The sequence below is a fragment of the Scomber japonicus genome, chromosome 17, assembly GCF_027409825.1.
Source record: "Scomber japonicus isolate fScoJap1 chromosome 17, fScoJap1.pri, whole genome shotgun sequence".
In the NCBI taxonomy this organism is placed as follows: Eukaryota; Metazoa; Chordata; class Actinopteri; order Scombriformes; family Scombridae; genus Scomber; species Scomber japonicus.
Window position 1 is genome coordinate 21,534,032 of NC_070594.1, and position 13,712 is coordinate 21,547,743.

The following is a 13,712-nucleotide window of genomic DNA, read 5'->3' on the forward strand; positions in this document are numbered from 1 at the left end:
ATGTAGCAGTTTCTCTGCTGCAGAGGGGTAACTGTGGAGCAAACCAATTATAAAATGACATGCCCTTGACTAATTTACAATACATGAAGTATTTTATGTAGTCAGGTGGTCATCCTATCCAAGTTGTTAAATCCATTTGTGCTCTGACCTTAATCACTGAACAAAAATAGGAAACTTTAATCAAAAATATCAAAAGAATGATTACCTACAACTTACAATCAGTATTTCTCTACAAGGTCACTGACAGGAGTACAGCAACATGGATATTTTCTTTCTTTCTTTCCAAGACTTAGATGAAATCTATTTCTTGGCAAACACCACTTGATCCATCTGCCCAGAACTTCTGACAAGTTTTGATTTTGGTCTTTGTACAAGCATTACATACACTAATCCTGGATCATCTTGATCTCCTGACCACAGGATCTCCCTCTAACACCTCTGATATGTCTTCTTGAATTTAAAAATCAGAACCTTGCACATTAGGCTCCAAGTATGTCTGTGTTATCTCAAAGATAGTCTCATCTGCTTTGACTTTCCTCCTGAGCCTGATTCCTCTCATTCTGGTCAGGTGTCTCAGTCTCAATTCTCACTCTCAGGTGCTGCTTTGCTCTGGTAAACTGCTTACAGTAGTTGTTCAAAGACTTGGTCTGGGGACATTTTACGTTTTTACAGAGGAGGTTTCAGCTGTACAGACAGGTCCTTCTACAAAATACAAGAGCAAACAAACCCCTCAGCGACCTGGAACAGGGTGCTTACACTTCTACATCAAATTTACTAGTGCAGAAAAGAATAATACACCTTATACAGTGTGGAAATCCCTCAAAGGGGTCACCCTTTCATTTACAACACTTCAAACTCCACAAACTCCAACCGGAACACTGTGGAGAGCCTAACTTGGAATTTGTCATAGTCATAACATCTGTGCTTTTGTCATAGTCCATGTAGTCTTTGAAGTCACTGCTACACTGAAGAATCCTTTCTAATTGCAAAGAATGTGACAACTTTGAGTGACATGCCTGCAAAAGCTATGTGGCATTGTTAGCACTAAAACCTTTCACGTTTCAGTGCCATCTTTATAGATGAATACAAGCACTATCTTGGCCAGTGGTCCAGGGTCCCGTGGTGGATGACGGTCATTTTCAGACAGCTACATTTAGGCTACTGCAGAGGAAAAATTTGGTGTGAAAAACTCCTTCAAATGGGCCAGACGAATCTTCAGGGTCTCCAACAGTTATTACTCAAAAATAATAAAAGTATTTCACCTGTCAAAAAACACACTAAATCCAGCAGGGTGCAGAATGTAATTATAGATTTACTTTGTATTAGGCAGCAATACAAGAAAACCAAGGCTGGTCCATGGAGCAGGCTTCAAAAGCTGATAGCACTGTCTTATGCATCCAAATAACCTCTCCCTCTGCAAAGCTATATTCATGGTGGTATGCTTGGACATCCATATGTTTTATGGACAGTCATCCTTTTCTAATCAAGTTATTTACCACTTATTCAAAACTACAGGTGTTCTCATACCCCTCAGTAGTTAGTGTTTGCTTTGTAACTGTAATTATCAGCACATACGTGTATAGACTGAAAAGCCAGTGTCTGCTTTGAAGCAGTATAGTTTTAGCAAACACATATAAACTTATAGATATTTTTGCATCCCAGTAGTAATACTTATATCAGCACACACATGTATCACCTAGCCGTGCACCTCATTGCTTTCACACCCATGACATAATGTTTCCTTGCACTCAAAGCCAGGTCACAGTGACCTCACTGCCCACTCATCCCTCCTGGACCTCCACTCTAGCCTGAGGCCTGAGTGATTCAATGTCCTGACTAAAAACACTAAATAATAGTAAGTACCTGATACAGTTTTACAGTAAAATATTACATGTTTGAGTAGTACCATATTGTTAATATATTAATCAAATAAAAATATTCTGCAAAAGTAAAGTTTCATTACAAAATGTAAGGACAAACTTAGTAGTAAAAGTCACTTTCAACACATGAAAGCTGGTTAGATATTAGGAAAAGAATGCCATTTGTAGAACACAAGGCATGGACCCTTTTCACTGTGACCATTGTGACATTTCATTGCAGGGTTAACACAGATTTAAGCAATAATATTAATTATGGTTCTGTTCCATTTAGTTGTGTCACTGCTATGCTAAGGAGTCAGACAATGAGTACATTTAGTTTTAATGTTTTTAAGCCTGATTTCCACAAGCGGAAATTAGCATTAGCATTATCGCAGTTCACCATAGACTGTAATTGAATTGTGCTGACCAAGCTAGCAGCTAGCATTAGGGTCAGCTCCACCCTCTTGTCCAAATATGGTAATTTCTGAAGTCTCCAAAAATCCAATATGGTGATGATCAAAATGCAAACTTGAGGCTTCAAAATGGGAGTCCACAAATCAATCAGTGACATCACAGTGCCTATGTCCATTATTTCTGCAGTTTATCAAGGTCACTGTTTCAGGGCTAGATAATACTTCACTAAAGTTATCAAACCTTAAAGTGAACTAGCAAACATTAATCAGACCAAGTCAAAATGTTGGTTGATACTGCATTTGCCATAGTTCCTAACATCACACAGCTATGAATAAATCACATTAAATGCACAATAACATCAATTTTACCTGCCCTTCAGCTATGCTGCTCATGTCCTCAGCCACTCATGTTGTCAATAGTCCAAAAAAGAGATTGTCTCTGCATGAGTTGCACCCAGGGATAAACCAAATGACAGCGGATACACATTGTGATGGGTCAATAAAGCAACACCTGGGTGTGTTGAAGAAGAAGCAGCATACAATACATTATTTATAGAAATTGACGTAATGAGTTAGTTTACACATGCATTTTGTCGAGAAACAACACATCGTTATAATGTGTACTAAAAACCTAAACCTACACCATCATCTTGCTTCACAAAATGTGTGATTAACTCCATTTTTCTAGGCAGGGATTTTAAATCATTAAGGAGTACTCTGATTTATTACCATATTTCCATTAAATCAAGTCTTCTCTACTTTCAAGGTGCATAACCCCTAAATTCTGCATTTTGTAAAACTCCTGATGACATAACCAGGGTTGCTTTTTTAGATTTCAGAAATCTCCCTGTTGGCACTGTTTTCACTGTAGTACTCCTCATACAAAGTAAACTGAGCTTGATGTCTAAAATCATTGCCCTTTAAAAACAATTGAATAATGCTATTAGAATTTTCTGCATAGCCTTTAATGAGCATTTCCCACAAACCTCAAATTGTTGTGGTTTAAATGTCAACAGCTTCACAAACTGAAGCCAATCCAGTGGCAGCCATTACAACATGAAGCCTACAAGAGGAGACAGGAGTGAAAAGGCCAAACAGAATAAACCATCTATATTTAAGACAACAAAGATTACAGCTATTCTGGATAATCCAAAGAATTTGCAAATAAATAACAATTATAGTGTTAACAGTAAGGTCTGTGGATTATCTTTTTACTTGCACATTGTTTCTGGGAAGAGGTGTTGCTACTGAATTCTTTAAATGTTGTGTAGTGTTAAATGTTTCAACAGTAAGAGAAGCAAAGCCATGCAACAGCATTTTATTGAATTAATATCTCAAAACCTGGACTTGATGCAAAATTTGGTATGTTTTTCTTCTTTTTTTATTTTTTTTATCAATCATTTTAGTAAATACAAAGGGTCAAAGTTCATCAGCCAGTGTCAGTAGACTATACTGTAGTTAAAGCTCAACAAAACCAGTAGTTAAGGACACAGGGGTGACCTGTAACACCTCATGTTCATCTGCAGCGGGATGCCCTTATGTGCCCATGTGCCTTATGAGGGACTGCAGCAGGCAGCAACAACCTAGTTTGTTCACCATCCATCACTGGAGCACAACAATTTACCCGAACAGAAAAGTGGTGTCAAAAATACTTGGCAAGGCACAAACAAGGAGAGAAAATATCCCCAAACTGTAACTGCGTGGGCGGTGGGTGAACAGATAAACAACTTTTCAAAGTCAGATTACGGTGCTGTATGTGTCGAGGCCAGGATGCGTGGGCCTTGTGTCTAAATGTGGCACAACAAATGGTGGAGGGGAGCTAAGCCGGAGTTAACGGGAGATGCAGTAGCTGCCCAAACGGGCTTGTTAGGGGGCAGAGAGGGAACTCATCAGTGCACAAGATCACGGCTGACAGAAAAGCTTGTTAACAGCAGCACGGTAGCCAAGAGGGTGGCTCATTAGGGGGAGGCACCAGTACTCTGCACAAGCCATGCTGGTCTCACCAGATGGCTGCCTGTCTGGCTGATGAAGGATGGACATCCATCATTAGCAAATTATGTGCAGTATGTTTTTTCTACAGGAAATCATAGAAAGCATTAATTTCATGGTTTGGCTTTGTCACAGTTGATGTCTGAAACTTTATATAATAGAGTACCAGAGTTTTATTCACTTGGGCAAAGGAGCTTTGATTTTATGTAACTCTGAGCTGCAACAAAGTTTGTCTGTGTCACTGAGAAATAAATCCTGTTGCAACATTGCCCCCTACTGGTGCTAATGACTCCAGACTGATGGAGTCAAGATACAATCAGACATGAATTTTCCCATCACTTGCCTCTCAATAGACTCTTCAAATGTCGCCAGCCATCACCATAAATAACAAATTGTTTGCAATCATCTGATCTGGCTAAGAACAGCACTCCACAGCTTGATTACTGCACAAGACAAGTTTCCAGTAAGGAGCAATAAATCATTATTCATCATTCATTCAGGGTGAAATGCAGGCTGTTGCAGCAACATCTAAATCATAAGTGGAATTCATTAGTTTCGAATCTTTCGATATTCTTCTCAGGGATGCTTCAACCAAATAGCAGATGATTTATTTGCCATCTACTCTCATACATATCCCAAAATTAAAAGTATTGTTGCATGGCATTACTGTGAGTGTTGGCTAAGTGCAAATTTATCCACAGCGGATGTGATTGGTAGATGTGGGAACTTTAATTAAAAATCACTGGATTTTGTGCTGAAGAAAAATATGGCCGGCAGAATGGAAAAAGAGAAGGGATGCAATCAACCCATCATGATATGGTCGGGATATATTAAAGAGTTTCTGAGGGTTCATACAAAGCTTTAGCCAGTGATGGTGCAACAAAGTAGCCATTAGGAATACATAAACTCATTAACTTTTCCCTGAGGGTCATTTTACAAGGAAAGATTTATTACATATGTTCTCAAAACTCTGAGAGATGCATCATTTCATTTGACTTCTGATTTAAGGAAGAAAGAAAATAGAACCAGCTGAGGCTGAAGTTGTCCTCCAGTGCTGTCCCCTTTCTGTTAATTAAATTTTACAGTAATGAATTAGAATTAATTATATAAAAGACTAGTTTCAGCACAAGATCATCCCTACACTGTGGAAACATTCTGTGATAAGACCTATTCCCAAGACTGTGGCCCTCACGTTTTGTAAAGTGCCTGGAGAGACTAGTGCTATCAAGCCTCCTTTCACAAGTAAGCCCAACCCTCGATCTGCTGCAGTTTGTCTACAGGCAAAACCGCTCAGTGGAGGACACGGTGATGACTGCATTATGTACCACCTACAGTCACTGAGCACATATGCCATGATCCTGTTTGTGAATTTTTCCTTGGCCTTTAACTGCATGCACCCCCACTTCCCCACATGACCCTCCAGACTTTTGTCAGGTTCAACAGCTTCACCTCTCATGACATGCTCACATCCACCAGCAGCCCCCGAGGAATAGTGATTTCACCAGTCCTGTTTTCACTATATACCAACAACCTTAGGGGCTCACACAGCGTGAGCATAGCTTTAAAGTTTGCGGATGACACTGCATTGGTCAACACCTCCAACAGATTCCCCGATTTTGAGAAGGAAGAAGAAAGAAAGAAGACGCTGCAGCGGTAGTACCAGGAGCACTTTCTCCAGGTAAAAGTGAGGAAGACAAAGGACCTCCTATAGATTTATAGAGGCTGACCCTGCCCCTCATCTTACACTCAATGTAGAGACTGCAGAAAGGGTTAGTAGCTATAAGTACTTCAGGATCACCATCGACAGCAGGCTGACCTTCAACAACAAGACACAAACCATCTTTAAAAAGTGCCAGCAGCACAGAAGCTGAGTCATTTGGATGTAGCAAACGCCATTATCCACAGCGTTCACATCTGCCATTAGAGAGCATCCTCACTTTTTTTTCTGGCTTGGTATGTGGGGCTCTCAGAAACCAACAAGGCCAAACTGCGGATGGTGATCACCTTGGGGTCCAAACTCTGTAGGGAGCAGTTTATTTATATAGCCTGTTTTCACAGACACCAGTCCTAAAGTGCTTCACAGACACACAAAAAGCTATAAATACATAAATCAAAGATTTCAGAACAACAAATAAAAAACACAGGAGAAAAACAGGCATAAACACAAGTTAAAACATAAAATATAAAAACTGAACAGATGGGTTTTTAACTGCCCCCCCCCCCCCCAGAGTCCAGAGACCTCAGACTTTCAGAGAGATTATTCCAAAGTTTAGGTGCTGCCAACTGGAATGCACAATTTTTCCTAGTCTTAAAACGTGTTCAAAGGACATTTAGAAGACCCTGGTTAGGTCCTCTAACCTCAGTTCATGACATGGGGTGCAGAAGGTCTGCAATATAATGTGGAGCCTGGCCATGTGAGCACTAAGATTTTTAAATGGATTATAAAGTTAATATAGACATATAAAGTTAATGTAGAGAGGTTAAAATAGATATAATGTGTGACCATCTGTTGGATTATGTTAAAAGCCTAGCAACAGCATTTTGGACTTTGTGTAAGCGATCCAAGGAAGATTTATTAAGGTAGGTAAAAAGATAATTACAGTAGCCAAGACACGAAGAGATAAAAGCATGTATTAGCATCTCCAATTCCATCTCGAGTGGCTCTGTGACCAGAGGACAGTGAAGAAAGCAAGTAATATTGTGAGGGACTCAACACATAAACTCAGCACCTGCTTTCAGATCCTGCCCTTTTGTACAAGATAGGCTGCCCCTCATTGGCTGCCATTGACATCTATAGACGTCAATCTGATTACAACCGTTCACTGCCATTGACGTCAATTATGTTTTTCTCTCTTTCTTTTGGTACCTTCGGTGTTTACATAGTCATAGCATTCAATATTCTGTGGGTCTTGAAAGATCGGTCAAAATGCTGGCAGTATGGGGCTCTGCTCTGAAAATGGTTGGCAGCCAATGAGTTAAAGCAAACAGAGGCCTGGCCAGCTTCATCCTCTTTGCCATACGCTTCTTAACAAACATTACCCGCTGGCAGTATCACACCCCCTTGGCCTGGAAAAATTGCCCCTGTTGTGGTAAGAACTATGAGAATTGTTCCTCCTCTATTTTACTGTGGGGTCTTTTATTGTGATGTCATTTCTTTATTTTATCTATTTATTGTCTTGTCTGTTAGGATGATACTGATCTGAACAAAATGAATGTCCCTTGTGGACAATAAAGAACATCTAATCTAATCTAAGATACATCTGGAGTGATGCAGTGTTTGATTTTATCAGTTGTTCTGTTAGGCACTGATTAAAACAAATGTGAGCAATAAGTGAGAGGAAGAATCAACTTTATCCAGTGATGGAAGAAATATTCAGTAAGTACCAATACTACAATGTAAAAATACTCTTATGCAGGTAAAAAACTGTACCATTTTTTACACACGTTATATTTACCGATGCAGCTTATTAAGTCTGAAGTAGCATATTGGGAAAAGTGAGATCCTGAGTTGTTGGGCCGTGCCTTATAAAGTTAGGATATCTGCTTCATCAATTTGAACTTTTCCTTTTTATTTGTTTCTCTCAGGCCCCCTAACAGTATTAAAGTGCAATACTAAATTACTGGACTACCCTTTAAGTGAAAGTATCAATGTAATATCGGCAAAATAAAAAGTAAAAGTGCTGATTCTGAAAAAAAAGTCTCAATAAATCATGCATTATATATCACCTCATTAGATAGGTATTAATCAATGCAGCATTAGCACATTAGCATTTTTATTTTTTAACTGCTGGAAGTGGAGGGTGAAGCTAGTTTTAACTACTTTATTGGGCAGATTTAGCTCTTTAGGCTTCAAATGTGACAAGGAGCCCCAACTAGAAACTCCTTTGCATATTTATAAATGTATCCTATGTTTAAATATAACATCTTAACCAGATAAGTATCTGGTGAAATAATTGTAGAGGCAGAGAAATGCAATATAATATATATTTCTTCTCAGATGTTGTGGAGTAAAAGTACAAAGTGTGAGAAAATGCAAAAATACCTCAGAATATACTCACGTGCAGCTCTTGAGTGAATGTCCACAACTGATTTTATCCAAATTAGAACAAAGAAAAAAGACACAATTATCTTTTAACCTTCAACATCATATCAGTACATGCTGTGAGAAATAAAATAGAACAAGCAACAAATACATGTACAAATGGCTTCATTTAATTTATGTATTTCACAAACAATCCAAGAATTTATGAGACAAATGTACAGGAATTAGTTTGCCATTTTATTTTTTTTCTTCACATTATTGCTTTACAGTAAAATGCATTGGTTGGATATGTCCAGTATAGCAAGACAATACATTCATATAAGTTATACAGATGTCCTCAGTAATGTTTTATAGTAACTAACTTTACATTAAATATATTTTTAATCATTATTCTTGACAAACAACTCCCACATCACATTGAGCTCACAGTGCATCAGGTCGCATTCAATCAAGAATTACATACCGGTCCTCTCTTGTGTTCAATTGCCATTTCTACCATGTGTGTGTTCTAAAAGTGTGTGCGCTTATTTTACACAGGATTTTCCATACAATCTGGATTTACGCTGAGCTACGACAAGTATGGCATCTTAATTCTACTTTTGTTTTTCCTCTTCCAAAAAAAGTGACTTGGTAACAAAGATGCGAGTCAGACAACTGGTACGCTGTGTGTCAGATGAGGACAAAAAGAGGAACAGTTTTTTTTCCCTCCTGCTGTAGTGGTAGTACACTGGAACATGGCAACCGGGACATGACCACACAGTGCAAAGTTAAAAGTATACATAAACAAAAAAAACCCATAATACTGCACATTCTGAATCAACGCAAATACAGTAGAGATGTCTCTTCCACACAAAAAGCATTGTTTAAACAAACTAACAAAAAAAAAGGTCCTGTATGAACAGACGACCCACTGAAAAAGGTTGAAAAGTGTGTGTTTGGGGAGGGGGTGTACAAGGGTGTCAGTGTGTGTGGAGGAGTCTAGGCCCTGTGTGGTCACCTCTGTCCAGTAAACACAACTGATAGAGAAGCAGCATAAGGGGGGTCCAATTGTTTTTTTTCCTTAAATGTGCTCTCATCCAGGTACTTTGAAAAGTGACAAAAGTCCCGAGAGCAGTGGAGGAAAGCCGTCCGTCAGTCAAAGTGTTCCCTGCTGCCCCTCTGCTCCTTCAACTTGGGTTGCTGGAGATTTAATGCCCTTGTGCAAGAGGGACCGAAAATTGAGGAAAAGGGGAGTGTGGTGTAGGGGGAGGGGTTTAAACAAAAAAACAGACTTCCCAAAAAGCCACTGTTCCAGGAATGTACACTTTTAGCTGAGTTCCTCAGTTGTCACAAAACACATCTGTGAGCTCACACATCAAGTACTACTAGACAAACTGACATCACATCTCCACGGGATCCCCCCATCAATGTAGCAACCTTGCAGGGGCCTTGTGTCACATAGAATTCTTTACATTGAGATTGCATATACAAGTGTCTGCTGCTAACAGCAGCAGAGGAATATTTTCAACACTTAACACCCCACTTTCCCACCCTGCACGCTTTTGAGTGTTTAAGTCTCTGCGCCTCACTTGTGGACTCCTCACAGGCATTTTTGCATGATGTCAAAATGTCTGGATTGCAGTGTAGCTCGTAGCTGCCGATTTTTGTAAAGTGGGTCGGGCGGTTTCCATGGAGATGCCCAGAAGCCCTCAGCCTTTTTCACTGTGCTGTGGAGGAGCTGCGTTTAATGTCCCAGCATGCACTGCAGACAGAGGCGGGTGTGCTCATGGCGTTAACGAGGTTCCGGTGTGTTCAAGAGTCGAGAGCCCGGTGTGAGAAACCTAATGTGGGCCCGCACTGAGCGCAGGCACACTCGCACACACACACACACACACACACACACACACACACACACAATGATCTCTCACACTCACACACTGATCTCTCACACTCACACACATACACACAATGATCTGTCACACTCACACATACATACAGAAACATACACTGAAAATACACACACACAGAAGGAAGCACTAGTTGATTCAGAATGGGAGGATGGCTGTTAAAGTGCAATATCTACATGTAACTCAATATCAAGACCATCACCACCTCCTTTCAGTTTCCCTGATAACTGACGGCTGTGGTTGGCACCCTTGGTAGAGGGGTTGCAGCACCCCCCATTGGCCAGAAGGTGTTATAGCAGACAGTCAGTGTTGAGAACCGTCTGGTTTCTTTGCATTTGTTTGTTTAGATGAACAACCTCCATGCTCCTGCTGTCTCCAGATGAGAGAAAGTCACCTGATGACAAAAACCAGAAACGTCCCACAGACCCGGAGCCAGTTTTTTTTTTCTGAAGTTGTGCAGTGGGAAACGTGGAACGACTCTCATTACTGAATGAAAATAACACTGGAGTGGAGTCGCCACCACCGCCAGCCAGATCCCCCGTCTCGAGTGGTCAAATCTCCTTACAGCACAAAGCGAGAAAAGCGTTTCCATGTGCAATTTGTTTCAGTGAAAAACAGGCAATGTCCTATATTTGCAACAAGCTCTCCTCCATATTTCATACTAGACAAAACCTTGTTTGGAAAATAATAAATAAAAATAAAAAATAAAAAAAAGTGTTTACAAGTTTACATTGTGCAGTGCTGCATATGCATAACACCCTCACAGTCAACTGATTTGGACCGTGATACATTTTGAGTCCAGACAAAAATGTCTTTTTTTTGTAAGAAAACAAAGCAGATTTGATCAAGCAGATGAGGGTCAGGGAAGGTTGCAGAGAGTGAGTGAAGTGATAACAGTATCTGCTCCCTGATGCCAAAGGCCATGCCAGGAGAGTCAGGTCCAGGCTGGAGGAGGGGAGCTGCCAAGGACAAGGCCCTCCTCCAGGGGTCAAGAAGGACAAAAAAAAGGAGTGTACTTTTTTTTTCTCTTTGGGTGCTGGAGTATCAAGGAGAATTATATCTACGTAGGGGGTTTTGGTTGGAATCAGGATTTTTTTTTCCTCTACACAGACTCTGGTTTGGTTTGTGGAAAGGCTTTAGGATGGTGTGTGGAAAATCTACAATGTGAACACTGAAAACACACACCAACAATCAACAGGGGCACTTATGATTCTGGAGGTCCCCGACATCTAAAAGGCATGCTAGATGGGTAGAAAGTTAACAGGTGCACAGAGGAACTAAAGCCTTTACTGCAGTAACAGGCAAATGCCCAAAAACATGAGCATTAAGGACCGGCACTGTGTGACAAGAGGACAAATCAGAGACACAGAACGGAGTCCAATCTCACAGCGTACTGCCTCATGAGAAAATTAAATTCATATTTGGGACTAAAAGGATTACAAGGGAGAGAACGCGGGGGAGAAGAAAAAGTCTGCAGATAGGTCCAGTATTATTGAGAGAGAGAAAAAAAAAAGAAATGTTTTGGGTTGCAGTGGGAGTGCTGAGGTTTTGGTATCCGAGGCATGCTGCTGTGCTTTAGTCCTCCATGCACATGGGCAGGTTGACGAAGGTGAAGACGTTGTACTCGATCATGACGGAGAAGCAGAGGAAGATGGCATACAGGATGAGGACGTAAATGCCCAGCTTGAAGTCCAGCCTCCACTTATTCAGGTGAATCCCCAGCACCTGCACACACAAACATCAGACATGCTTGTGTAAGGCTCAAGTACTGGTTTAAATTCAAATGAACGATAAATTGTACCAAAAAGCAGGATTTAAGGCTGGGTGTTCATATCAAATTACAACTGTACAGTAGGGCTGGGCGATATGGGCGATATGGACAAAATATAATATAAAATAATATCATGATATTTTAGACCAAATACCTCGATATCGATATTACAAGAATACTGTAGAGATGACTGCCGATGCTTTCACAAAATATTTACACTATGAAATCATCAGTAATGTAGATATAATGAAAAAGTGGGTAAAAAGTAAATTACAGAACAGCTAGAACAGTCTGGTAAGTTCAGAAAATTCATATTTTACTGTGATGCAGCATTTAAAACCAGGAAAAGACAACTCTGATGACATATCTTGTCTCATATCATGAGATATCATTTCAATATATTGCCCAGACCTACTGTACAGCCAATCCATGTAATAATCAAATGGTAACCCAAACGATGCCTTAATATCCATCTTTGGTTGTAATTACATCATAGCAGCGTGTCCAATGTTCTGTTGATGAAGTTAGATTTTCTGTAGCTTGCCCTCTTTGTTCAGCCTCTTTGACTACTGCTACTCATGCTAATGATGTGTTTGTTTATAGCTGGATCTGGATCAGAGGTGGGAAATGAGCCATTACTGATCTGAATGCGTTTGAGCTGCCAAGGTGGGAAAATGTGGGCAATGTTCCTGTACATACAATATATAACCAAAAAATGTTGATGTCACATCATGATGTAGGTTTAAGAAAATGTGACTATGGTTACTTGAAGTAAAAAATACTTTTTATGTTCTGATTATACTTGCACAAAAAAAGTATAAAGTAGTAAACCAAATATATTCCTGGAAATGGTCATCATTCCAGGAATATATCTGGCAACACTGTGACACCAGTTTAGCGTGAACAAACATTATTAATGAATGCTCACCGTGAGGGCCACAGAGCCCAGCAGAAGCACCACTGAGTACACCAGCCCCCGACTATTAATCATCACCTGCAACAGGCAAGACAGCGAAGGGAGATCAGCCAAACTGCAGATCTACAAACTCATTATGCAATATGAGAAGGAAGAATCTGACACACACACACACACACACACACACACGAGCACTTGTAAAGCAAACTAGTTAATTACCTCTGATCCATAGCTGACACAAATGGTCTGTATGGCCCAGGGAACCCCCAGACCCACCAGGATATCAAACACGTTACTGCCAATAGTGTTGGACACTGCCATGTCTCCCAAACCTAAAACAGAATGACCAACTCAAGTAATTACAGTAAAACAAGAAACTTTCATATTGAGCAAAAAGTTTTTCTTCCACATCCAACTGCAGGTCACCATTTATTGCTATTCTGTACTTTCTGATATTCACAAGGGCCCTGGTCTTATCCAGATAGGAGGGTTGTGATGCATGACTGCACTGTCATGTCTATAAGCAGTACTGCACTATTTCCTCTTGTTCCTGAGCTCTGAGCTAATTTGTACATCCCTGCTTGATTAACTGGGTTCTGTGCACAAAAGAGACAATAGAGATTTCTGTATGCTACACTACATTTCAAAAAACTAACAAAGCGCAAATCTTTACAAAACTGGATTCAGTATGCACATGAGATGCAAATTACTCATGAAGACACTATATCTATACAGTATTTGTGGCGTTATTCTTAGTTTATTTTAAGATCTTGCAGGGATTACAAGAGTTAAATATAGTCAAAGAATTAGACACATCTCAGAGGGAAAGGTATACT

General features: G+C 40.1%; 1 protein-coding gene across 1 annotated transcript in view; it reads right to left on the reverse strand.

Moving 5' to 3' along the window:
• Positions 1–11,651: 11,651 nt before the first annotated feature.
• slc24a4b (solute carrier family 24 member 4b) overlaps positions 11,652–13,712 on the reverse strand; it is a 30,356-nt gene continuing 28,295 nt past the window's right edge. Inside the window, exons 15-17 of the mRNA XM_053336846.1 lie at positions 13,096–13,208; positions 12,889–12,954; positions 11,652–11,914 (exon numbers count right to left, since the gene is read on the reverse strand). Coding sequence (XP_053192821.1) covers positions 11,765–11,914; positions 12,889–12,954; positions 13,096–13,208 — 329 coding nt within the window. The 3' untranslated portion in view covers positions 11,652–11,764. The remainder of the gene's footprint in view (positions 11,915–12,888; positions 12,955–13,095; positions 13,209–13,712) is intronic.